The sequence below is a fragment of the Mustela erminea genome, chromosome 6, assembly GCF_009829155.1.
Source record: "Mustela erminea isolate mMusErm1 chromosome 6, mMusErm1.Pri, whole genome shotgun sequence".
NCBI lineage: Eukaryota > Metazoa > Chordata > Mammalia > Carnivora > Mustelidae > Mustela > Mustela erminea.
In genome coordinates, this window is record NC_045619.1 from 106,008,866 (window position 1) to 106,034,629 (window position 25,764).

General features: G+C 53.6%; 2 protein-coding genes across 7 annotated transcripts in view; one reads left to right on the forward strand and one right to left on the reverse strand.

The window, feature by feature from the left end:
- Positions 1 to 15,905, forward strand: part of B4GALNT3 (beta-1,4-N-acetyl-galactosaminyltransferase 3) — a 91,627-nt gene extending 75,722 nt beyond the window's left edge. For 2 of the 3 annotated variants that reach the window (XM_032349177.1, XM_032349178.1), the window contains 13 exons: positions 1,522 to 1,600; positions 1,948 to 2,014; positions 3,741 to 3,884; positions 4,714 to 4,823; positions 5,835 to 5,935; positions 6,192 to 6,253; positions 6,923 to 7,703; positions 9,749 to 10,068; positions 10,720 to 10,873; positions 11,130 to 11,202; positions 11,609 to 11,762; positions 12,331 to 12,457; positions 13,648 to 15,905. In XM_032349177.1, the coding sequence (XP_032205068.1) occupies positions 1,522 to 1,600; positions 1,948 to 2,014; positions 3,741 to 3,884; positions 4,714 to 4,823; positions 5,835 to 5,935; positions 6,192 to 6,253; positions 6,923 to 7,703; positions 9,749 to 10,068; positions 10,720 to 10,873; positions 11,130 to 11,202; positions 11,609 to 11,762; positions 12,331 to 12,457; positions 13,648 to 13,756 (2,281 nt within the window). In that variant the 3' untranslated portion in view covers positions 13,757 to 15,905. The other variant, XM_032349179.1, reaches the window with a different exon arrangement.
- Positions 15,906 to 16,248: 343 nt separating this feature from the next.
- Positions 16,249 to 25,764, reverse strand: part of NINJ2 (ninjurin 2) — a 94,629-nt gene continuing 85,113 nt past the window's right edge. For all 4 annotated transcript variants that reach the window (XM_032349181.1, XM_032349182.1, XM_032349183.1 and 1 more), the window contains 3 exons: positions 18,188 to 18,419; positions 17,516 to 17,701; positions 16,249 to 16,989 (listed from right to left, as the gene is read on the reverse strand). In XM_032349181.1, the coding sequence (XP_032205072.1) occupies positions 17,535 to 17,701; positions 18,188 to 18,419 (399 nt within the window). In that variant the 3' untranslated portion in view covers positions 16,249 to 16,989; positions 17,516 to 17,534. The remainder of the gene's footprint in view (positions 16,990 to 17,515; positions 17,702 to 18,187; positions 18,420 to 25,764) is intronic.

Consider the following 25,764-nt stretch of genomic DNA (forward strand, 5'->3'; position numbering starts at 1 on the left):
CAGAGGTGCAGTGTGCCTGGGCACCCCATGCGTTCTGATAAATGAAGTCTTTGACTTAGAAACCATCTGGCCCATCCTTCCCCATTTCACAGATGGGAAAACTGAGACTCAGAGAGGGTGTGACTGGGTGAAGGTCACACAGCTATTTAGTGACACTCAGGACTAGAAAACAAAATAGGTCTCTTCTAGTCTTTGCCCTTCCCATTTGCTCCATCTCTGGAGATGCCCCCAGGGGTACAGCCTGTACACTGGCTCTCTGCCTGTGCTGCGGAAAGTTCCTCACCGTTGTGATCCCTTGGGACACTGGAGGGAGACCAGGCCTTTCCAGCCCGTAGCTGCTGGAATTGCTTTAACATGCTGGAAGGGGAACTTAGCCTAACTTCAGAGTGCCACCTGGTGGCCGGCACACACACACGCAAGAACATGCGTCGGCTTGATGGTGGTAGCCTTGAGATCAGTAGCAGTAAGACAGTGTAGCTTGTGAAGAGCGCTTGCCGGGAGCCAGTCTCCGTGCTGAGCACTTTACTGGTAACTCCGCCTGGCAGCTGACCCTGTGGACACGGACATCCAAATCCCAGCTCCACCACCTACTACCCCAGTGATTTTGGGGCAAATGACCCAAGATTTCTGTGCCTCAGTGTTCTCCTCTATGAACAAGAATTAAGTGAGTTGGTATGCGTAAAGCACTTAGAACAGTGCCTGGCACATAGTAACAACTCTAAGCATTATTATTACGGATGGCCAGACTTGTAATAGTTCAACTTACGGTGTTTCAACTTGACAGTGGTGCAGAAGTGATATGCATTCAGTGGAAACTGTACTTCAGATTTTGAATTTGGAGCTTTTTTCAGGCCTGTGGTAAGGGATACAATAGTCTCTTGTGATGCCGGGCAGTGGCCGTGAGCCTCACTTCCCAGTCAGCTATGTGATTGATTGAGCACAGGGTCCACAACCGATATACTTACAACCATTCTATATGCATGCCACCATGCTGTTTGTCCATTTTCATTCAGTAACTGACATGGGGTATTCAGCACTTCGTTATAATTAGGATTTGTGTCAGATGGTCTTGCCCAGCTGCAGGCTAATGCCAAGTGTTCTGAGCACGTTTAAGGTGGGCCAGGCTAAGCGATCATGTTCGGGAGGTGTATTAAATGCATTTTGACTAATAATATCCTCAGTTTACGATGAGTCTATCAGAACATAGGCCCATCGTAAGTTGAGGAAGATCTGTATATCCTTCGATTATCCTGATTTCTCTGTGAAGTGTATACTGTTATTACCGCCACCTTACAGAAGAGAAAACTAAGGTCATGCTGTGAGTAAGAAGAAGTAGTGGGGACTCCAGGCCAGCATTAAAACCAAAGCTCCTGGAATGCCGGGAGCAGAGAGAAAAGGTCAAGGGGGTCTGGGGGTGGCAGGAGCAAGGTGGGAGCTGGTGTGGCCTGGCAGAAGAGTGGGTTATTGGGGTGACTGCAGGACCCAAGAAGATAGCCTTCTGTGTCTGCTCTCTCTTGCCAGCCTGGCGGCCTCCCAGAGGTACTACTTTGAGGTTCTGCACAAACAGAACGATGAGGGCACAGATCATGTGGAAGTTGCGGTGAGAGCTCCATTTTTCCTGCCCCCCAGCTCAGCTCAGAACCACTCCTCACCCCTTGTCCCTTGAACCCTTTTCTAAATCCAGCTCTCTCCGGGGCACCCGGGTGGCTCAGTGGGTTAAAGCCTCTGCCTTCGGCTCAGGTCATGATCTCAGGGTCCTGGGATCAAGCCCCACGTTGGGCTCTCTGCTCGGCGGGGAGCCTGCTTCTCCCCCCGCCCCGCCTGCCTCTCTGCCTACTTGTGATCTCTCTCTGTCAAATAAATGAATAAAATATTAAAAAATCAAAAATAAATAAATAAATAAATCTAGCTCTCTCCAACCCGCATCTACCCTCTCTCCTCTTCCAGTGGCGACGGAATGACCCTGGAGCCAAGTTCACCATTATTGACTCCGCTTCTCTCTCCCTCTTCACAAGTGAGTAGACTCTGACCCTCCCCTGGAGACAGAGGTGAGCAGGTGCCAGCAGGTGGGGCTCAGTCTGCTGGGGGTGTTTGGTCAAGGGAGGGGTGGAGGCTAAAGCTCAAGGTGCTTGAAACGTAGGTGGAAAGGGGGTCCAGAACAAGGAATAGAACTTAAAGGGACCCTAAGTCAGAGATCCTTAACTTTCAAGGGTTAGTGACCACTTTGGAAGCTCGCTGAGACCTCACCCCCGAAAAAATGCACTTGTCCATGCACACACAATATTTCGTGTACAATTTCAGGGGCCTCCAGAGACCACGAGGCTCACTCCAGATGAAAAACCTCTGAGTGAGGCCAGTTTTCTGTTTCCCAGTTGAGGGTCCCGTGGTTCTTTGCAAAGCCATGACCAGCCATGAAGAAACTTTCTAGCTGCTTTAGATGTGTAGTAAATGAACTCTTCAGTTGTACTATGTATTGCTTATGACTTCCTATGCATTTGCAGGCCCCACTGAGAAATCACCACCAGGCAGGTTGGGCCATGTGGGCCCAGGTATAGGAAGAGCAGGCAGGGCCCTAACCCCAAGGGAGGAAGGGAAAGCCAAGGAATGCTGGGAAGAGACTGGGAAGGCAGTGGGAAGTGTGTGAGAGACAAGAAGGCCAGGAAAGTATGGGTTCACTGGACAGGGGCGGTGTGGCGTGGGCCACACAGGTGGGAGGAGGTTGGTGGTGAACAAAGCTAGAGGCCACGAGGTCAAGGCAGAAGGGGCAGATCGTGAGCTGCTGAGTTGGTACAAGAAGAAGAAGGCAGAGCTGGAGTCCGCAGATGCAATGTGAAATGAGAAGAAAGAGGCCCATAGTAAAATTCAGGGAAGAAACCAGTAAGATGAGCCAGAGGTGACCGGCCCGGGGTATTGAGGGAGAGCTCCACCTGGAGCTGAAGACATGAATCCAGATGGCGGGGAGCAGCCTGTGCCGGGGTGGTTGGGAGACGGTGGAGGCCTGTCCCACTTGGAGGGGAGAATACTGGTCAGGGGCATAGGGGTGAGTGGGGGTTCCGGATGGGGGGTCGTTGAGGAGGAACAGGGCTGCAGAGAATGCGAGGGAGTGCCCTGCAGTGGTCCACCTTTGCTGGCTCGTCTGTCTGAGACATGGCATAACCTGGAGGCTGAGATTCCAAGATTCTCAGAGAGTCTTGATTCTGAGAGTCCAGATTCAGTTTTGCCCCCAACCAGTTTTGTGATCTTTGACAAGTAACTTAGGTTCTCGTTGCCGAAATTCTTATCTGGTAAAGTAGGAAAACTTAATAAGTACCTAAGGCATATGGTGCTTATGGAGGTGAAATGACTTGATATTTATAAGATGCTTAGAACAGTGCCTGGCTGGTTATTTTGTAAGTTCTCTATACATGTTTGTGAGACAAAGGAAGCAGACTTACAATGACAGATTTCCGGCAGAAAGCAGTAACACTTTTGAGGAAGAGGTGTCTTTTCCCAGTTTACACAAAGCTCTGGTGTGTGGTAGCCATGGGGCTGGTAGAGTGGGTCTAGGGGAGATCAGCAGCCAAACTCCCAACTTGTGAGGGGGCAGGGCTAGAGGGAAGAGGGGTCACACACACCTCATACTGTCCCTGGAGTTGGGGGGCGGTTGGATACAGAAGCCTGGGCTCTGGTGGGCAGTAGTCTGGGTTCTAGGTTTACTCCAGGACTCACAGCTGCCTCTGTTCTTTCCTCCCTGAGCCCAGATGAGACAGTCCTAAGGATGGATGATGTGGGCCATATCCCTCAGACAGCAGCCAGCCATGTAGGCTCCCGAGACTCTCTTCCCAGAGAGGAGGTGCCCCTTGCAGACATGCTGCGGCCTGACCCTCGGGACACCCTCTATCGAGGTAAGACCTTGACCACACACTTCTCACCAGGTCTGGGGACCACACACTCAGGCCCATGGGTATTAGTAGAGGAGACTCTGCAGATTTGTCACTTCTACCACGGTATCCCAAAGTCAGAGAATCTTTGTTTTCCCTTAAGAGTGTAAAATATAATATGCATACAGAAAAGTACAAAAATATATATGCACAACTTTACAGTTACACAAATCATTACACATTAAACATTATGTAACCACCTCCCAGGACAGAAAGTAGAACTAGAGCCCAGAAATCCCCTGCGTGTCCCTTCACAATCACATATATCATAGTTTTCTAGTGGACCCCAACTCTTCTAATCCAATGAGAGAAGTGTGTTCCCACCAAGGTGTTGGAGTCATAAATTGTTGGGAGCATTTACATTTTAAAAGCTGAGAAAACCTCCCCAGCCCCCCTGCAACCCTCACAACTGGGAGGAAGTTCAGTTCTTGGCCCTGCAATAGGATGAGACTCGGTGGCCTCTTGGATGTTTCTGAACCTTTCCTGAGGCTAGCCCTGTACAGCAATCCCATGCCATGAACCAGGGATTGCGTCCGAATCCTTGGCCTCCAAGGCTCCTTGAACGCACCTGGCCCAGAAGAGTGGTGCCAGCCTTAGTTTGGCAACCTCAGCTGATGAACTTGGCCTCTGCCCATGGCTGCCATGAGTGAATTACAAAAAAGTGCCTGTTCAGAGCAGAGGCCTGCAGCCCCTGCCCCCCTACTCCCCCGCAGCCAAGAGGCTTTGTGCCTTGAAGCCACCCTGTTCCAGATTCCTGTCCCTACCCTCATGCCTCTTCCATTACTGTCCTCAGTGCCTCTGATCCCCAAGACTCATCTCCGCCACGTCCTGCCCGATTGTCCCTACAAACCCAGCTACCTGGTGGATGGGCTCCCCCTGCAGCGCTACCAGGGACTCCGCTTTGTAAGTCTTGAGGCTGGGCAGTGGGGGCAGAGTCAAGAGGGCTTGCGGCCTGGGGCTAAGAAAGAGAGGTGCTGGCCCTGACTCTTCCTCCTCCCCAGGCCACATAGCAGCAGACAGGATGGCCTCACAGGTCCATGGGCTGGGTGAACTTGTATTCCAAGTTGTCCATGGCCCGGTGGACCACCCTATAAACTGCAAGAATGAATGGTTGGCCTTAGGAAGGCCTCCAGCTCCAGCTCTGCCACGGTGTTGAGGATGATGGGAAGTGGGTCGGCCTGAGGCTTCCTATGCTCTCGGCTGCTTGGGCCACACAACCCCGTCCTACCTGTGTCTGTCCTACTGGATGATCAGCCAGCAGTTCTTAAACTCATTGATGAGGCACCGAGGGAGGTAAACTATGGAGCGAAGCTTAGTTCTAGAGAACCTATAGCCCGGGTGGAAACAGCAGAGGCAGAAGGCACACTATACATTCAGATGTAGAAATGATTTGGGTGCTCGAGGCTGGAAGAGGTGACCAGGACTCATCCTCTGGGTCAGAGAATGGATGGGCTCTAACTTGGAATTTGGTTGGTGGCATTGCCTGAAGCTGTAAGGAGGGCAGGAAGCAGTGGGGTGGGTAACAGAAGGAGGTTGTTCCAGGGCCCTGGAAGGTTGCAGTAAAGGTCCCGAGGCAGCAGGAGAGGGTGAGTTGGCAGGAGGAGGAGAGAATGGTACTGGCTACGACTAGGCAGAAGGAGCTAGGATGGGAGGGGAGGGGCGTGTGCACTGGGAAGCTTGTGTTGGGTTGCATTTTGTCCAGAGAGCCCGGGAGAGGAGCCCTGAAGAGTAGAAGGAAATCCTGGTCTGTGGAACAAATGTTTTCTTCTGGAGCTCAAAGCAGCCCTTTTCCCCTCACCAAGGTTAGGGCCCTTAGAGCCCTGTGTGGTCCTGGTGAGGCTCAGGCTTAACCCTGCTGGCTGATTTCTTACTGAGATCCCACCCTCTCATTCCTGCTACTTTCTCTGCCTCCAGGTGCATCTGTCCTTCGTTTACCCCAATGACTATACCCGTCTGAGCCACATGGAGACCCATAATAAATGCTTCTACCAGGAAAACTCGTACTACCAGGATAGGTGAGCAAGAGAATGGCCTTACAGAGGGGCTCTCCAGGAGCCAGGAGAGCTGCCTGGACTAGAGGGGCCACAAATGCCCTTCTAGCCTGAGGAGTCTTGGCCCTTCCCAGGCATGCCACACACTCACAGACGCACACACACTCTTGCCCTCCAGTGTGGGGCATGACTCCATGCTTTTGTTGACGCTCCCTGCAGAGCCTCACACGGCAGCCTGCGGGGCGCTGGGTGCCAGTCTGCCTCTCCCTTCCTTCTGCAGGTTCAGCTTCCAGGAGTACATCAAGATTGACCAGCCAGAGAAGCAGGGGCCAGAGCAGCCAGGTACAGTGTGACCGCTGAGGCTTCTAGGTCAGGCAGGGAGGGATGAGCATGGTCTGTTTCTAGAGGAAGTTCAGACCAGGCCAGCCCTGTCCCTGACGAGCTTAAAATCTGACCCACATAGCCCCTCCCCTACACCCAAAGGAGTAGAGAGTGGCACTCCTTCCTTCTCCATCCCACGCACATGTGGAAAGTGATACTGTTTTTAACAGCATGCTGCGGTCAGCTGGAGGAGAATTAGAGCCCCAGAGGAGATTACTTGGAGTGCTGGAGGGATTGCTCTCGCTGGCGTGTCACTGGGGAAGTTATGCTGCAGAGAAACACTGTCGTCCTGTGGCCTCCCTTCTGGAGGGATTAGGGCATGCCGGGAGCCATTTGTTGGGTCCCGTGTGCCAGGCACCTGCTAGGCACTTTGGGTATTTTATATCACTCCATCTTCACAACAGCCCTATGGAAGATGCATGATTATTCCCTTTATGCAGAGGAAGAAACTGGGATTGGTGGAGGTGGGTAACTTGCCCACGGTCCCCCAGTAAGCCAGTGGCGGAGCCCAGGTGCAATCCCCATCTGACACTCAGTGTCTCATTCATAGGATCAACTGCTTCTTGTATATCTTGTTTGGGAAAGGCTAGGAACTCTGATGTGAGCAATGGTTGTTATTATTAACAACAGGCTTTGAGGAAAGCCTTCTAGAAGAATCCCAGTATGGAGAAGCGCCAGAAGAGACCCTTGCCTCCAATGTTCAGGATGCCAGGATGCCAGAGGGAAGACAAGTGCCTACCTTTCCTCCTGGGCAGGATGTCACTGACTACCACCTCCGGAAACTCCTGGCTCAGCCCCGGGAGGGTCTGCTGGCACCCTTTTCTAAGCAGAACTCCACAGCTCCCTTCCCTGCAAGGACTAGCGATGTCCTAGTCCAGCAGCCAGAAAAGAGGGAGCGAAGACCCAGCCCTGAGCCCAGCCAGGATCCATCTTACTCTCAAAAGTGGCTCCCAGGACATCTGGCAGGGAAACTGCCTCCTGTCAAGGGGCCCAGGCCCACTAGTGACAGTCCCAGGAAAACTCTAGGGCAGTCCCAGTGGCTGAATCAAGTTGAGACATACATCGCAGAGCAGAGGAGGGGAGACAGGATGGAGCCCCTAGCCCCTAGGAGGGGTTGGCATGGCAAGGAAGACGTCGTGGTTGCTGCAGGCCAGGAAGGACAGGTGGAAGGAGAAGAAGAGGGGGAAGAAGAGGAAGAGGAGATGAGTGAGGTGTTCGAGTACGTGCCCGTGTTTGATCCAGTGGTAAACTGGGACCAGACCTTCAGTGCTCGGAACCTTGACTTCCAAGCCCTGCGGACCGACTGGATCGATCTGAACTGTAACACGTCTGGCAACCTGCTGCTTCCGGAGCAGGAGGCTCTCGAGGTCACACGGGTCTTCTTGAAGAAGCTCAACCAGAGGAGCCGGGGGTAAGGTAAAGGGCTTTTCTGGGACTGGGGCTGGGGCACAGCAGCCGTCTAGCCTGGGAGGCAGGAACCTGGGGGTAGTCGCCTGTTCCCCGGCTACAGGCTCCCTGGATGATCACACACCTGGGACCCCTTGTTCCTGAGAATGAGCTCTACCTGTCAGGTCTTTGTCTAGCCTTGGGCAAGGTTCTCACATCCCTTGGTACCTGGCCTAGGACATGTGTTGAGCACTGGGAAGATGGGGTCCCCTTTCTCAGGGAAGGAGCTAGTAGCAAAGAGATAAAACAGACAAAACTGAGTCTAAGAGAGTAAGACCCTAGGTGTGGGCCAGAAGGGAGTGAGAGAGCGGAAAGCAGGGCCTGACTTCCTTGGTTTTGCATTCATTTGCTTAACCAATCAACATTGTTATAATTGAGACACGATTCGCGTAACATTTAACGCCCCATATTAGAGTGTACGGCTTTAGAGTGTACAGTTTGGTGGTTTTTAGGCCCATTCATAATATTGTGCAACCGTCACCACTATCTGATTCCAGATGTTTTCATCACTTTTCAAAAGGACTCCTGCACGTGTTAGCATTACTTCCATTTCTCCCTTCTCTCGGGCTGTAGCAACCACTACCTGACTTTCTCCCGCTATAGATTGACCTGTAAAAATCATTTCATGCAAATGGAGTTAAATTTCAGGTAAATGGAATATGTGACCTTTTGTCTCTAGCTTCTTTCACTTAGCAAAACTTTTTCAAGGCTTCTGGTTGCAGAAGGTATTGAGCGCTTCGTTCCTTGGTACTGCTGCGTAATATTCCGCATATTGTTGGTTGACATCCAGGTTGCTGCCACTTTGGGCTGTTAGGAACACAATGGTGCTCTGAACAGTCGTGTGTAATTGTTTTGCATGAACAGGTTTTTAGCTCTCTTGGGGGTATACCTAGGAGTAGAATTGCTGAGTCATAAAACTCTGTGTTTAACATTTTGAGAAACTGCGGATCTCTTTTCCAAATCAGCTGCATGGTTCTACATTCCCAACAGCTGTGTTAATTTCTTGTGTCAGTGCTAGTTGTTTTCCTTTCTTGAAAATAGCCATCCTGATGGGTGCGAAATGGTATCACATGGCGGTTTTGATTTGCATTTCCCTAGTGGATTAATGATACTGAGCTAACCAGTCAGTAGTTTTCTTTCTTTCTTTTTTTTTTTTAATTTTTAAAGATTTTATTTATTTATTTGACAGAGAGAGATCACAAGTAGGCATAGAGGCAGGCAGAGAGAGAGAGAAGAGGAAGCAGGCTCCCTGCTGAGCAGAGAGCCCGATGCGGGACTCGATCCTAGGACCCTGAGATCACGACCTGAGCCGAAGGCAGCAGCTTAACCCACTGAGCCACCCAGGTGCCCCAGTCAGTAGTTTTCTAATAACCCATCCTACGTTATGGACTGTAAATGAGCAGAGTACTTTATTGATGAGGGTCAGTTTCTGAAGGAAACATTCACCTTATATATTTAGGATCTTAGAGTTATAATGATCTTTAGAGATCGTCCCAGGTCAATGGGTGCATTTTTTTTTTTTAATTTGACAGAGATCACAAGTAGACAGAGAGGCAGGCAGAGAGAGAGAGGGGGAAGCAGCCTTCTGGCTGAGCAGAGAGCCCAATGAGGGGCTCGATCCCAGGACCCTGAGATCACAACCTGAGCTAAAGGCAGAGGCTTTAACCCACTGAGCCACCCAGGTGCCCCAATGGGTGCGTTTTTAAAGATGAGGCAGTGAACAGTAGCAATTAAACATCTGGTGGAAGCATCTTAATTGATTAATTATTTTCTATTATTTTTTTAAAACTAAACTCTGTACCCAACGTGGGTCTTGAACTCACAACCCTGAAATCAAAAGTCATGTGCTCTACTGATTGATCCAGCCAGGTGCCCCTGCATCTTAGCTAATGGCAATACTAGAACAAAAAACAGGGTCCCCTGACATCTGACCTCACAGGCTTCTGCTTACCATGTTACCCCTGACAGTGGGGAAAGAGTTACTCAAGCTGCCCACCCTTTCTGCCACAGAAAGTACCAGCTACAGCGCATCGTGAATGTGGAGAAGCGCCAGGACCAGCTACGCGGGGGTCGCTACCTCCTGGAGCTTGAGCTGCTGGAACAAGGCCAGCGCCCAGTGCGGCTCTCCGAGTATGTGTCTACACGAGGCTGGCAGGGCATCGATCCAGCTGGTGGGGAAGAGGTCGAGGCCCGGAACCTGCAGGGCCTGGTTTGGGGCTCAAACAACCGCCGGAGACATGTCTTGAGTGTCCGGGCCCCGGAGCCCAAACTGTGTTGGCCCCAGGGCTTCTCCTGGAATCACCGAGCCGTGGTCCACTTCGTTGTGCCTGGTGAGCCTCAAGCTGAGCCCGGCCATTATCAGCAGAGAGGGGATCCTAAAATTCACCGTGAGCACCCAGGTGTCTGCTCACTGGTGTGATCTTACAAGAACCTGTGGGAGAGGCCACTTGACAGTCGAGGACCTGAGGTCACATGGCTGAGTGTTGTGGTTGGCAAAGATGCTGACTAGCAGGCCAGGTGCTCCCTGTTGCTCCAGATTTCAGGGTGGGGTGCGATCATGGCCACGTCATTGTACCGGGGCTTGCAGCTGCTCTGGGAACAAGACATAGAGTGGCTTAGCTGGTATCTGTAGTGGGAAAGGGGAGCAGGGAACAGAAAGGAGAGCAAGGGTGCTACTAGGACGGGCAGATGACGGGGTCTGAGTGTGAGAGCACAGTCCGGTTACTACGAGAGAGCTGAGGACGAGCCCCTGTCCCAGGACTTCCCATAGGACTCTGCCTGGAGGCTCTGTGGGAGGCAGGGTGCAGAGGCCCCGTTCACGGGTCAGCTCCCCCTCTGCCTCCGCCCCCACCTCCCTGCTGCATTGCCGATGGGTCTGTAGTGGCGGAGGTCCACTGGGGCCCTGACTCGTGCAGGAGCTGGCAGTGGGGCTGCCGTTCTCGGTGTTACCGCCTCTTTCTCCCTTTTGCCCACTGTGGTAGTAAAGAACCAGGCGCGCTGGGTGCAGCAGTTCATCAGAGACATGGAAAAGCTGTTTCAGGCCACCGGTGACCCACACTTCAATATCATCATCACTGACTATAGCAGTGAGGACATGGACGTCGAGATGGCCCTAAAGAGGTCCAAGCTGCGAAGGTGAGGGGGCTCCCCCGCTGGAGCCCAGCCTGAACCACCCGCTTTCTAGAGTCCCAAGACTGCTGGGTGCTGGGCAGAGCCTGAAGTCCCAGCTGGCTTTCCTGAGTCCCAGTGTCTGGCTTTCTCCAGATGATTCACCTGGGTATGATCCCACCCTAGGAGCCACATCCTCTTCCTCCGGGCGCACTGGTGTCCTCCGGGGACCACTGCCGCCGAGCCTCATACTCTGCCCCTCTTTCCTCTCCTCTCCCTGCAGCTACCAGTATATGAAGCTGAGTGGAAACTTCGAGCGCTCAGCTGGGCTTCAGGCTGGCATAGACCTGGTGAAGGTAATATCCTGGGAGGGGCCTGGGAGACACGGTTACAGACTGGTTAAGAGATGGAGACATCTGGGATGTGTGAGGCAGTCAGCCCCTCAGAGAGGAAGGAATGAGGACACGGGAGGTCCTCTCTGTTCTGCTGCAGGGCGGGTGGTGGGCGAGACTGAGCAACTGACAGTGGAGCATTTGTCCGGAGGCCTTGGGGTCCAGAAAGGAGGAAGGGGAGGTGTCAGAATTCATTCTCTGACTCTGAAAACTGTGTACTTGGTGCCCAGTACGTGGCAGTCTGCCCAACAGTTTGGTGGAAGTTTGTCCAGCATTTGAGTGGGAAGGAGCCTGAGGATTGTCCTCAGGAGTGGCCTGACCCTCAGCCCTGGTCTGTGGGCTCTGCTGAGCCTCCCCCATCTGTCTTCAGGACCCGCACAGCATCATCTTCCTCTGTGACCTCCATATCCACTTCCCAGCCGGAGTCATCGATACCATCCGGAAGCACTGTGTGGAGGGCAAGATGGCCTTCGCCCCCATAGTGATGAGGCTGCATTGCGGAGCCACCCCGCAATGGCCTGAGGGTGAGCCCTGCCTTGGGCTAGGGTGGGTAGGGGAGCCCTCTCTGGCCTTGGTTCTTTATCCCAGAGCTAGAAACATCCGTGTCTACCATGGCGGTCTCCCTCCTGCTCCTCCTGCCCACTGGACAGCCCACCGGAGAGGTGCCTGAGGGCTGTGCTCAGCCGCAGCAGCAGCAGTAATGAGCATTTCCTCCCCATTTTCCCTTCTTTCAGTCATCAGATACCTACTCTGTGCCAGATTCTGTGCCCTCTGCACATAGAGAAACGGGAAGACAGGCTGCCTGCTTCTGGGAGGAAAACAGACAAGGAAAGCATGTTCGGCTGTGTCTTCAGTGGCTGCCATTGCGAGATCCTGTTTTAGGGCCTGTAGTCACCCTCCTGTAGGACCGCAGTTTTGGCAGGACCCTGAATCTGAGTGTGGGCAGGGACTTGTTTGCATGAGACAGTTTTCAGCATCAGGCACCTACGTCCCCTGTCTTTCAGAGAAGGCTCTGGGAGTACAGCCCAGCAGCCTTCCTTGCTTCCTCCTGGTCCCTGGCTCATCTCACAGGGGCTTCTTGTCTGGCCACAGGTTACTGGGAGGTGAATGGGTTTGGACTGCTCGGCATCTACAAGTCAGACCTGGACAGAATCGGCGGCATGAACACCAAGGAATTCCGAGACCGCTGGGGCGGGGAAGACTGGGAGCTGCTGGACCGGTGACTGGGGGAGGAGGGTGTCTGAGAGGGACTGCGGGGAGAGAACAGGGCTAGATCAGCCGAGGCTGGGGCCATCGGGCAGCAGATTCCTCATCTCTGGGCTCAGAGCAAGCCCTGCCCCTCGCCAGGGGTCCTATTACTCGCCTAGCCAAGACTCAGTCTCTGTGTCTATTAGAAGGGGGATGATACTGCCTTCACCTGTGTCACAAGGTTGGCGTGGAGATTAGAGTGCATGGTGAGCTGTCAGGATAAAGTAGCTCGCGAGCTGTGTGCTTGTAAATGCTGATGCTCTCAGCCCTGGTGTTCGGATCGGAGCCTTCCTCCTCTGCACCACTGCCCGGCGGGGAAGCTGAGGCTGGGGAATGGACAAAAGAGACAGATGAAGGGTCAGGAAAGACTTGGGGCCAATGTAAGAGACATTAAGGCCATTAAAGGGCAGTAAGATAATCCAGGACGTCCTGGGGCTCTGGAAGCCTGGGAGAAGGGAGTTTCAGGGAGCAAGAAATAGTCCCTGGGAAGAAGAAAGGAGAACACGGGACAGGCCACAGACTTGGGAAGCAGTAGCAGGGTTGAGGCAGGCACAGGTGGGCCAGGACCCCACTGTAGGGTGGTGAGGGAGCGGAAGCTGTGTTAGTAGGAGAGTCCTCTTTCAAGAAATTTGTTTTTTAAAAAAAATTTGCTGCCACGCTGCCTGGCTGGCTCAGTAGAGAGAGCACACAGGTCTTGATCTCGGGGTCATGAGTTCGAGCCCCGCATTGGGTGTAGAGGTTTTTTAATAAATAAAAGTTACAGAAGAAGGAGAGAAATTTGTTGCCAAGAGATGGGGAGGGAAAGAGGATAATACCTTGAGATTTGGATTGAAGGGAGGAGGCGGAGGAGAGAAAGGGAGAGAGACATCAAAGGAAGAAAGGACCAGGGTTGGCTGTGTATCACTCTCTCTTTAAAGGAGGAAAAGACTGGCAGACTGAGACTCTGAAAGGTGACATGCTTTATAAGGTATGGGGCTGGGATTCAGACCTAGGCTGGCTGGCTCCCAACTGCAGCCTCCTCCCATGTCCTGTGGGGAGGAAACAGAGGAAGACAGGGAGCGGGGGTGACGTAGGCATGGGAAGTGGGGTCCTCAGGGGCCTGGGCCTCTCCCCACTTGCCTCTGGTGCTTCTGTTGCTCACCCTGCCCCTCCCTCATTCAGGATCCTCCAAGCGGGCCTGGAAGTGGAACGTCTCTCCCTCAGGAATTTCTTCCATCACTTCCATTCCAAGCGAGGCATGTGGAACCGCCGCCAGATGAAGATGCCGTGATCCCAAGGGGCGGCCCGCTGGACTGACTGCTTCCTGCTCCTTGACTTGTGCTGGCTCCCCAGTGCCCCTGCTCGCCGCTGGGGGGTGGGGAAGGGGGGCAGAAGCCATGGCTGAGCCCCGAGAGGCCTCAGAGCTAACACCGTCACCACCCAGAGCTGTTGCCTCATGCAGACAGCTGCCAAGGCCCCTCTCTCTACCCTCGGGGTCTCTGAAGGGAGGACCTTGGGAGAAGGACCGAGGGGCCATTCACTCAGTTGACAGAGATGGACTGGCCTCTGGGAAAGGCAGCACAGTGCAGCCAAGGAAGGAAAGACCTGTTTGAGCGCTGCTGACCTATCCATGAGGTGCATTCCAGCACCCCCCACCAGGCTCCTCCTGGGGAGCAGTGACCATGACCTGGAAACTCTTCTCTTGGACATATTCTATTGGGGTTTTTATTTTTTCTAACAGAAAACCAAAACTGTACCTGTCCAGACCCAGCCTTGACTGTGAGAGAGGGATGGAGTCATGCATTTAGGGCATGTCCCAACTTGCATACCTCAGACCCACTTCTGTGTAGCGCGACGTGTCCTTCAAGTCCTTGGTCTGGCAGCTGATTTATAACCAGAGGAGCTGGCACAGCGTGGATCCGTTCTCAGCTCTACCCCGGCTGTGCCTTCCAGAGACATGCACATCTCTCCCGGGGAGCCACAAAACAGCTGGCCGCCAGTTAGGGCATTAACCTTCTCCTCTGGGTGGTGCTAACTCCAGCCCAGCACAGACTGGCATCATCATGGTGCCTCAGCGGGGTCGGGAGACAGAGGGCTGGTGGACCGTGGACCCGTCATTCCTGGGTGTCTGGCGTAGAGGCGGTGCCAGACCGGCACGGTGGAGAAGGAGGGAAGAGAAGCCCCCGGCCTGGCCCTGCCCGGCCTGTGAAGCTTTGAGGAGACCAAGGAGCAGAGAGGAAAGAGGATGGAGATGTAACAAAGCCCTGGGCTTAGACGGGAAGAGGGAGTGGGCATCCAGCAGGAAGGGGAGAAAGGGAAGTGGAAAATCGGAGTTCCCCACAGTCCTGATCCCGAACAGACTTGGCCTCCTTCAGGGAGATCCCCAGTCCTGGCCTGCCGGGAAGAAGAGGAAGGGGTATGGACAAAGTGGAGGAACAGGGACCAGGGTGTGGAGGGGCAGGGCCATGGGCTTGGGGAGGTAAGGGCATCGCCCTGAGATCTCTTCCTCAAATTGGAGAAGAGTGGGGCCAGGAGGAACTGAAAAGTGGAGCCATTTCAGGAAGCTAGCCCTTGGCCTTTGTAATCTCTGGCTGCCCTTTCTCACACCTGCTGATCACACACTTAGTCTTGCACTAAAAGTCCTCAGGTGCCTTCGGGGCTGGGATTTTTCTGCTGCTGCTGCTGCCTCTGCCGCCGCCGCTGGTTTGACCAGTGGTGCATTGGACACTGGCTCTGGCACTCCAGTCCGTGGAAGGAGGGGAGCCCGGGGCTCGCTGCTGTGAGGAAGGGCTCGTGGGGGTGCCGCGGGTCGCAGGAGGCCAGGCCGCTGAGCCCAGGCTCCATGCTGTGGTAGAGTCCTAGTCACAGCTTTCAGAGCTCCAGGGTCTACCTGGTGGGCCCTGCATTCACCAAGAGCACACGCTTGGCATTTAGGAGAATTAAGCCTTGAGAACCTTCTGGAGGTTGAAGAGAGTTTCATCCTCCTCTAAAAAATCAGGAAGGACAAAACTTTCCAATTAATGGGCTGTGGCTTCTGGATGCCATTCCTGCCCCTTGGGCCCTGGCTTTTCACAGGGCCCTTGCTCAGGCCTACTGCCTTTGGGAAAGGGCTATATGGAATAGGTAGAGCTCCAGTTAGCTGGCTGGGGTGGGCAGCTTGCTTTCTGGGGCCACCCTTGGGCGTGGCACCGGTAGGCCTGAGCCAACCGAGACAGCTCTGCTGCCTCCATGCTTTTAAAGACAGGAGCCAGCCCCGCCTGCCCTGCCCTCCCCTGCCCTGCTCACGACCCCCTCTGACTCTGGCCAGTGCCTTTCCTTCAATGTTTGTTACCTCCACACCATCTGCCTTAAGGGGGAGGGCCCCTACTCTGTAGGGAAATGTGTCGGGTTGGGGGGAGGGAGGGAAGTGATTAAATACAGCATCTTCTTAGAAAACCAAGTGGCTCATGTGTTCTTCTCATCCCCCATCAAGATGGGAGAGGGCTGGGCTGAGGGGCTAGGGGGCACTTCTCCGTCCTTCAGTCGTCAGGACGCTCCCACACCACCCTCCACTGTTCACCATCAGTTTGGTCTTGCCCTGTGGGGAGCTGCCTGAGTTCACTGTCTGAGAGCGGACTGGGCATTTTCTGCTCAGCAAGTTAGTGGGAGATTGGTGGTTTCAGTAGAGAAGGGCTACCCTGCGGGACGTCCCCCTGGATGGACGCCCTGGAGGACGAAGGCTAGATGCAGGCCAGGATGGCTCGGCGAAAGTAGCAGACACTCTAAAAATCATTCCTGTGTGAGGTATGATGCCTGGTTGGGTCTTTACAGGTACAAATTTACCGTCCTCATTCTGTTTGGCTAAGGCAAAGATCAAAATGAGTTTGTATGCCTTAAGCACATGCCTAAGGGAAGGTGCTAATTTGAAAGCTATAACAGGTTTTCAAAAAGGATTGTGCATAAACATGGATCAATCCAGAACTAAGTAATCTGCCATTGATGTAGCAGATGGTAATTAGCCCAAGGTATGTGGGGCCAGAAAAGCTGACTCAGAGCAGGACCCAGAGAAGAGGGAGTCGAGCCCTTACCAGAACACAGCTGGAGAGGGCATCCAGAGACTAGCCCAAAGGCATAAAGATTGACTCAGAGTGCATTTACAGAAAACTTTATAGATAGAGATCATTCCATTTTACAAAAGGGGAGAACTTGGCCTGGAGCAGAGGGAATGGATAGGATGGAGGAAAGGAATGAGGTGGAGTAAGAAGTCCTGAAGCCGGGCGGGCTTGGCCTTAGGTAGACACGCCTCAGGTGCAGGAGATACTACCAGAAAGAAAGGTCGGCAGTACCCCATTCTGAGCTCAGGACTCCAGCCCAAGATGGGATTCACTCAGACCAGTGAAAGAGCACATCTTCATTCAGATGCTCTTGGTGGGGAGCAAGGGCACCTCCATTGCCCTTCTCAAGCTCTCCCAGGGGCTATGGAAAGGGCCCCTCAGCCTAGCAGAGTGGGTAGGAGAGAGGCGGAAGCTGTTCCAGACCTAGGACCTGTAGGGGGAAGCAGAGACGAGACGGTGAGGAGGGCAGGCCAGACCAGCGGTCCTCAGATTTACTGTGCACACAATTCCCCTAGCAAACTTTTCCAAACACAGGCGCTCATTCAGATCTGAAGTGGGGCTGGAGATCCCACGTGTCCCGCAACCTTCCAGCTGGTGTTGCTGTTGGTCCATTGACCCCAGTTTGAGCAACAGGGACTGCTGGGCAGTGCCAGAGAGGGATCCTATATGGCATCTTTCCTCTTGCCAGAGGGGCTGAGCCAAGCACTAACCACACTGCCTCCCATCCATCCCAGGCTCTAGAAAAACCCCAGCTTGACCGCTGAGGAAGATTCCCCTGTTAGCAGCAGGAGGGGCCTTTCTGGGCCCCAATCCAAGTGCTCTCAGACCCCCTCCTGCCTCAGATCTATCTTTTCCCTGGTCCTTGAAAGGATCTCACTCTTACCCCAAACCCCCAGAGCCGGGAGAAGGGTCATTTGGAACTCTTGGACCCGGGGGAACCTCTCCTCCTCTCTCACCTGGGTCCCAAGGCTGTGTTCAGAGAGGATTCCTTGAGGTCCTGGCAGCCAGGGAGCCTGTCTTGTGTACCCCGAAGGCCGTAATGAAGACATTGATGATGACCGTGATGGCGACCAGGCTGGTGGCTGTGTTGTTGAGCTGGTTAACCTGGCCCTGCTTTCCTACCTCATTGAGGTTCCAACGTGCTGCGGACCAAGTGGAGAGCTAAGGGTCAGTGTGAGTTCACAGCCTAAAACCTCCCCCGCAGCATCCACTAGAGGCCAGACAAAGTCTGGCACCGTGGAGATCCGTGTGGCAAAAAGCAAGGGTGGTGGTAGGCATTGGGCTGTGCCTCCTTCCCCCTCACTGGGATTTGGAAACTTCCACTGGGTCTTATAAGTGGGACACACACTCACACTAAAGGCCATAAGGACCTCTGCCACAAGTAAGGGAAGAGAGTCGTTTAGCAGGTATCGTGGAGGGACCACTATGTGGAAGACCAGGAGGCAGGACAGGGACCTGCTCTCACTGTGTAGGAGTTGTTAGCTGGGTGTTAGCTGTGGAGGGCTACCACCAGCTTAGCCAATGGTTGAGATGTTGGCGTGCCAGAGTAGGGGAGGCTCAGGGAGGCAGTTGGGGATTTTCTTCCCACTAGAGGGCCCTGAGGCCCCCTCCAGGCCTGGGATCCTCACCAATGACCACGAGGAGGATTCCAATGGCCACCTGCAGGAGCAGAGAAATGCTGATGAGGGTGACGAGGGCGGTGTAGTAGTGGGAGGCCGGTCCCTGCTCCAGCACCGCTTTCAGCCGCGTGGCGTTGGACATGAAGAGGGCCACGTCCAGCATGCTCTCTGCCACGCTCTTCTTGGTGGCATAGTGGTTCAGGTTGATGGGCTGGCTCCTCCGGGGGTTGGGGTTCCCAGGCTGTAACAGAGAAAGCGCAGGCTGACCCGGGACTCTCCCACAGGGAAGCCACTGAGAGACTGGAAGGAGGAGAGAGGTTCTCAAGCTTTCTCTAACTGGGTGGGAAGCTGAGGACAAGTAACAGCCTGCTCAGTTCTGCGGCCTGAAAGAGTGAGGAGTTGGACTAGAAAGCCCTTAAGGACCTTTGAAATGATGGTACGTTGTCATTTATGGTTCCCAAGGGTCTCCCCACTTCTATCTGAGGAAGGGCGAGGGGCGGTGGTGAGTTCTCAGCTGCTTCTGAGATGTCGCACCGTCATTTCATTGTCTATTTTGTCTGAGCCGGCACTTGGGCCCCTCTCTTTCCCTCTGAGAGGAAGGCATCTCGAAAACGATAGGAGGAGCTCTGAGGCTCCCGTGGAATGGGAATGGCACCTCTGCTCACATAATGCTGTGGCCCCAAGGGAGGGTGCACGGCTTAGCACATGGGTCATGAGCTGTACCTGGGTCCCACTCAACTCTGTGGCCAAGGGCGCCGAGGCCACAGCTGTGCTCGTCAGAATGCATGTCTGGCTGTGTGTATGGACATGCATGGCAATGCGTACTAGTGAAAAGAGCTTCATTTAATTTTTAAAATAATTTTTTTGCTAGGATTTATTGACACATAATTTACCCTTGATTTGACTTTGAAAAATAAAGCTCATGTTCCCAAGATGTCACCCACTCAGAAAGGTGGAGTAACGAGACAGAACATACAGACGGGGCCTCAGGGTTGGGCCCAGAAATTCAGACGGGTTGCTGCAGGCAATCTGTGGTCACCAAGAGAACTTGGGTATGTTTTCGGAAGGTTAATTCAGGAATGGTACCCAGGGTGGGTTGGCCTGGGAGGGCCCGGAAGCAGGGAAACCCATTGAAAGATTATGGTCTGATTTGGGGTCCCGGTGACAAGGAACTGAACCAGAGCAAATGAGAGAGGAGAGGAAAGGGGGGGTTAGGAAGATGTCACAGACTGGAGGTAGGGAAACTGACCCCGCAGATGACCACAGAGGTGATATATTGAGTGTGTGTGTGTGTGTGGGGGGGGGGTGGATGGATGGGTAGTTGGGTGGATGGGGCAGGTCTCAGAGGGTTCTGGAAGCTCCTTCTGGATGCTGGACTTGTCTGGAGCCAGCTGGCCCGGTTGGTTAGGACCAGGGATGCCAAGACCAGGACTCAAAGCTACAGCCTGTGGCTCTGGCCCATTTGGTACAGATCTGTTCAGGGTACAAAAGACACTTACTAAGTGACAGAGTCTGTGGAGCAGTCCCCAGGCCTCTCCACTGCTCAAAGTGCTTCTGACTGGGGAACAACTGCGAGTGCGCCTTCCCAGCCCATGGATTTTCCTGTGGGCCATGTCTACTCCTCCTCTCCTTATCCTACCCTCCAGTGTGCCCGGTAGCCACAAGCTTTGCACTTTCTGTTCCCTCCGCAGCCGGCTCTCAGTCTGAGATCTGAGAAACTTCAAAATTACTGTGAAAGCCTCAGGGGAGACCCCCTTCTTTTAAAATTGCCTATGAACACAGAGGACAAAAGCTTAAACCCAACACGGATCTAGTGCTGTGTTCTGAGCTTTGCCCAAAAAGTGGGTGAGGGGTTCGGGGATAAAAGGAGTGGTTTACTCGGGGACACAAAGATCTCCCCAAGCTTTAACAAAAAATACTGCTATCTCTAAGTTTTCACAGAGCTGCGAGGCTTCTGTGGTTAAATGGCTCTAAGAAAGCCATTTCACAGAGGATGTATGAGTCACAGTGAGATAGGGGGCCTATCTTTCCCCCTCTAACCTGCTTTTATTTTGATGTGTGCTAATTCCGGGCTACTTTCTACCTAAGGATGCTTTTCCAGTGTCTGGTCGGGTGGCAGTGGGCACGTCTGCAGGGTGCCCCCTTGAAGCCCCAGAAGGCTCCCGATCCCCAGAGTGTCCACATGGTGGCGAACGAGGTCCAAAGAAGTTCCTGGAGGCGCCCCGGCAGCGCCGGCCCCGGGACGGTGTTTCTCCCCTGAGGAATCTGCGGGCAGCGCGGGACCCGCCCGGAGCCCGGAGCCCGGAGCCCTCGGGGGCCCAGAACGGGGAGCCGGGTTCACAAGTCTGGATGGGCTAACCCCAAAGTCACCAAACACGTGTGTGAAATGAGAGCTCAAGGAAAGACCAATACTGATAGGGCCCGGGTGGGAGGGGTTGGGGTGGGGTGGGGTGGGGGAAGCACAGAGTGTCCCCTCCCCCACTCCCCACCCCGCCCCCCAGAGGGACCTCTAGCCCAAGCTGCAGCCTGAGGGGTGGTGTGAGAGGGGAGTTGCTTTGAGACTCTGGAAGAGTTGCTTTGAAAAGGGCCCCCTCGAGGTAACATCTTTAAAAAGCAGGACAAGGTTTTTCTTAATCCTTCTTGGCTGGTTCAGGTGCAGAGGCAGAGGAATGTATGAAATGACCTGACGGCCCTCCCTTACAGTTTGAGGATTCAACTGGATGAACCCCCGAATCCTGCGGGACGCCACCCTTTATTCCCACAGCCCGGAGTCCAGGAGCAACCCCGCGAAGGGTCAGGGTTAAAGAGGAGGGTGGGGGCGGTGCAGGGCGGCCTGGCCAGGCCCGAGGAGCTGGCCCTTTAAGGCTGGGCCTTGGCTGGCTGGGAACAAAGACCCGGGAATGTGGGCTGGGCCGGCCTGCAGAGCCACCCAGCGTGAGTCATTTATATTTCTTGGGACTTGGGAATCCCTGGCTCTGGCCTCCTCAGTCCTCTGACCCTAGCCCTAGCCCCCTCCCCAAGCAGCCCCTGGCCCCCTGCTGCAACCTCCAAGGCCGGGCTGCCCCGAGCCCCGCATTACCTCCACCGAGCTCCTGGCCCCTTTCCTCTGGCTCCTTAGCACAGGGCCAGGGCCTGGGGGTTAGGGCTCACGGCCTTGGGGCCCAGTTCTGCCTCGAGGCTTGGCACTTTGGGCCTCAGTTTCCGCATCTATGACAGAAGAGGAAAATCCCATCTCTGGAGCTGGGGAGGCTATGGGGAGACAGAACTCATTCTATCTTTGTTTCTTCCCAAAGAAAAGAAAAAACTCCAAGCTCTTCTCATGTTTTCCTTCAGTCTGAAAATTCTCAGTGACTTTTAGTGACCCTCAGTATCTTCTGTCTTATTCCAGCCCACCCCACTCAACCTGAGGACAGGCCCAGGAGGTGGGCAAACTGGGAAAATTATGCAGCAGACCGAACCAGAGATTACAAAATCCTTGCTTAAAATGCAGATACCTGTGGGAAAGACACCCCATCAAAATCAGGCCGATGACACCTGAACGCCAGGAGAATGGGGGTTGGTAGGAAGTTGGAACAGGGGTGGGTGTGGGGACAGATGGGGTTAGATCCAGAGTCCCATGCTGGAGCACCACGGGGGTCTGGGCACCAAGAGGACATGGATTTGCTGACCCAGGTGGGATGGAGCAGGGAGGCTTGGGGGACAGCCCAGATCCACTCCATAATTTTCCCAGTTTGCCCACCTCCTGGGCCTGCCTTAGCACTATCACGTCCTCTCTCTTCCTTGTCCTCCCCTCTTGTTTCCACTCGGACTATCCTTCTTGTCTTGCCAGGTCCAGCTCCTGAGGCTGGTGCGGATTCCAGCCCTGGAAGTCACCAACCGCTCGCTCCATTGTTCTGCCAGACAATTATGGGTCCCTTCATCCTTGTTGACCTATCTTTTTGTTTCTTTACAAAACTTGAGTTGGATAGGAAAGGAAAGCCTGTTTTAACAGAAAAGTAAACAAACTTTTACATTGTTCATTGGCATTATGGTCAGTGGGGACCACAGGCTCCAAGAGATCATTCTGTCCTTTCACAGAAACAAGATTTCAAAGGGGTAAGTAACTGTCCCACCACAAAGCCATGGAATGTTTGGGACCTGGAGCCTGAGGCAGGCAGGGAGCGCCCTGCAGTGAAGGAGCGGGCCGGGAGGTAGGGCCTTGTGGCAACCAGGAGAGTATCACAGAGGGCACCCTGGCCCAGGGTTCAAATCCTGGTGCTACTACAAGTTGGAGGTATGAGCAAGCCAATCGCCACCATGGGGTGGCTTTTTTCCATCAGTGAGATGAGGAGGGTTAGAATACGCAATTTCCTGGGTCCCTCTGAACCCGGAGTGATGTAGGAGTGGGGAAGCCCCCAGTCGGAGAGTCTCAGGGGTTGAGGACGTTCCCCCGAGAGAGAGGGAAAGGTCAGGCAGCTGTGGAGCAAGGCCCAGAGGCAGCCAATGAGTCACTTTGCCCCAGGCAGCTCCAGGGCACTGGTGACCAGCCAGTGAGTCATTAGTGTCAGCCCTGAGAAAAGCCATATGCTTGTCTCATCTCCTTGTGTATCCGCTCGTACTCAATGCTACAGACAAAAGAGGCCCAGAGGAGCCCTTGCCCATTGGCCCTTCTTTTGGTCTCAAAAGGACTGACTGTCCAGAAAGGCCAGGCCTCTCCTGAAAAGCAGATGGGAATGAGCTAGAAGGCTGGTTTGGGAAAGAGCAGATGCCGGCCCAGGAAGAATGATCTGCGTAAACATTTGGCTTGGGGTGGCCGACTACGCCAGTTTGCTTTAAATTAGATGCCCAAGGTCCCTAATCCTCTGTCAGAATTAAGTTTGAGAGAGTGCCTCGGGTCCGTCTTAACTGTGCACAAACTCAGTTCCCCGGGGGACCCTAGTTGTTTCCACTGACAGAGGGCTTACCTCGCGCCTGGCAGAAGGCTGAATGTGGGACCTGAGTCATCTTATTGAGTCCTCACGAGAACCCCGGGAAGCTGGTGAGGGCATGATCGGTGTAGTTGAAAACTGGAAGCTCAGAGAGCCAAAGTAACTTGCACAAGGTCACACAGTACGGTTTGTGTCCCCGTTTTCTATGTGCCAGACCCCATACTGTGAATCCTTACTCCACCAGCTCCCAGAAGTTGAAGGCATACTCCCTACCTCCAAGGAGTTTAGGTTGGAAAGATAAAAGATGTGTATGAAGGGGAAAGAAGACAACTTGTCCCTAAGGATACATATGCATACTTGCTAAGAGGAGGTAGGGCACCGTTAGCAAGTGAGACTTGCCTTTCAGCTTTCTCGAACCCGCAGTGTCCCTGAGCCTTGGCCCAGTGCAGCAGAAGTCAAAAGGCTTGGGTTCAAACTGGCAAGAGGTGACCCAGGCAAGGGGGGGAAGGTAGGGTTGAGAGAGAGAGATTTGTACCCATACCTTTTGAATTTTGAACCATTTGCATATTTGAGCTATTGAACAAATAATAATAAATTTAAGACAAAAACGAATGTTCACCCTAACAAGGCCAGTGGTTAAAACAAAGGGGGAGTTTCTCCCTCTATGGAATGGGAGTCATGTCTTCCCTGTTTAGCACAAAGCTGCTGTCTTTTTAACAATTTTAACATCGGCGAGATAAAGTGGGTGAGTGGGCTTTGAAACTGGGAGTCAGATAGGAGGTGGGAGAGGCTTACACTTGCCCCTGTGGGACTAGAGGCGTTTTCAATAATATGTTATGACTCAAGGCCTGTTCCAGCCCAAATTTCGAAGGAAGGCATCACTCTTCTTCCTAGCTGCCCCTAAAGTCTTTGAAATGCCTCTCTCTGCCCACTTGGCAACATCTGTCCTCACCCAGCGGAGCCTCACCTGCCAGCTGCCCCAGGCCCATCCATCGGGGAGGGGAATTCTCAGACCAGCCCACCTCCACTGGGTCTCTGGGGTCTCTGCTGGGACTCAGTGGGGCAGGCCCTGGCCACTCACCTCCCTCTACCCCTCTCTCTAGCCTGGTGGCCTGCTCCTCCTCCCAGCCCCAGGAGGGGGCAGAGAGCTAACCCTTACTTATGACCGCTCACTTGGCCGGCCTGCTGGTGCCAGGCACAATGATGTTCAGCAGCCCTGGGCCACACCACATTACTCACTGTTCCCTGAACGCACCCCACCCTTCCCGGCCTGCTCCTGCTTAGCTCTGGGACGTAAGGCCTTTCTTTCCCATGCCCTCTCCACCCAAGCTTCCCCTCCCTTCTAGAACCTGTCCCTGGGCACGCTCTACCCAGACCATGGACAAAGGCTGGCTTGCTCCGTACTGGCCTAGGGTTTGTTTAGACCTTTCTAGATGGCTCCTCTGGCCACCTACTTTACTGTAGGGATTTCATCTTAGGTATGGGTCTCCCCAGGGCCTAGCTCCGTGACTTGCCTGTATTCAATGCACAATAAAGGATGATAATATCGAATTTTTTATTTGAAAGAGTTTGGTTCCTTTTTTTCTAAAAGGTAAAAAGAAAGGCTTTTTGAGGGTGGGATTTCATGCGCAGTAACTTCTGGGCAGGGAGGGCAGAGGAGTAAGTGTTTGGACAGTGAATCTGCCTTTAAAAGAAAACCCCTAATCCAGGGAGAGCCCTTTCCCCCAGGCTGGTATCTGGCCTCAGGGAGTGAATGACTCAGATTGGAAGCTGCCACTGATATTCAGGCCAAAACTGCAAAAGTTCAGACCCCTGAGGCCTCGGTCTGGGGCAAGCGCTCTGATCGAGGGCGTCCTGTACCAAGAGCAGTGGCTCTCACTCTTAAAAATCAACAGTCTCTTAAACCACCTCTGGTGGGGTGTCTTTTGCGTGCTATTCCGGTAATAATAATAATACCCAACTGACCCAGAAATCTCCTCCAAGCCTTGGGCGCAGGCTTGCTGAGAAGCTCCAGCCCTTGGCCCAGGCTGCAAACCCGGGCTTTAGAGCCCAAATACTGGCCACGTGGGCAGAGCTACCCCCACGCCACCCCCCCATGTTGCCCCTGGCTCTGCAGTACCACTGTTTACCACCAGGGCCCCCCCTCCAGAAAATAGCTCAAGGAGCGCCAGGCTAGCTCCACCTGCCAGCGGCTGGGAGCCCAAGCGCAGATCTATGAGTTCAGGAGGTGACAGGGTTGCTTTCTAACAAAAGGGGGCTATATATAAAAGGAAGAGAGTGTGCGGGGAGGGACAGGAAGGCACAGAGGTTGTGTTAGGAACCCCATGTGACCTGTTTGCTCTTTCTTAGTAAGAGGTCACCTTGTCAGTGGCTTTCAGGAAACACTGTCATCTCAGTTAGGGTCCAAAGTTAATCATGGCTTTGCCACATAGAAATTTCCAAAGAATTTTTCTGCACTCTCCCAATACCCTCGACGAGAGTACTTCCTGAATTAGCACCTTGCTCTGGGGCTTCCAGACATTTGCTCTAGGCCCTACTTTGACTTTGGGGTTCTCCGCAGCATTCCCCAGCCTTACCCCGCCCCTCTCTACTCCCTGTAAGCCTCTTCATCTTTCACGGGCCAACAAATCGAGCTGAAATGTGAGCAATAATAACGATAATTCTGTGGGCCAGACATGA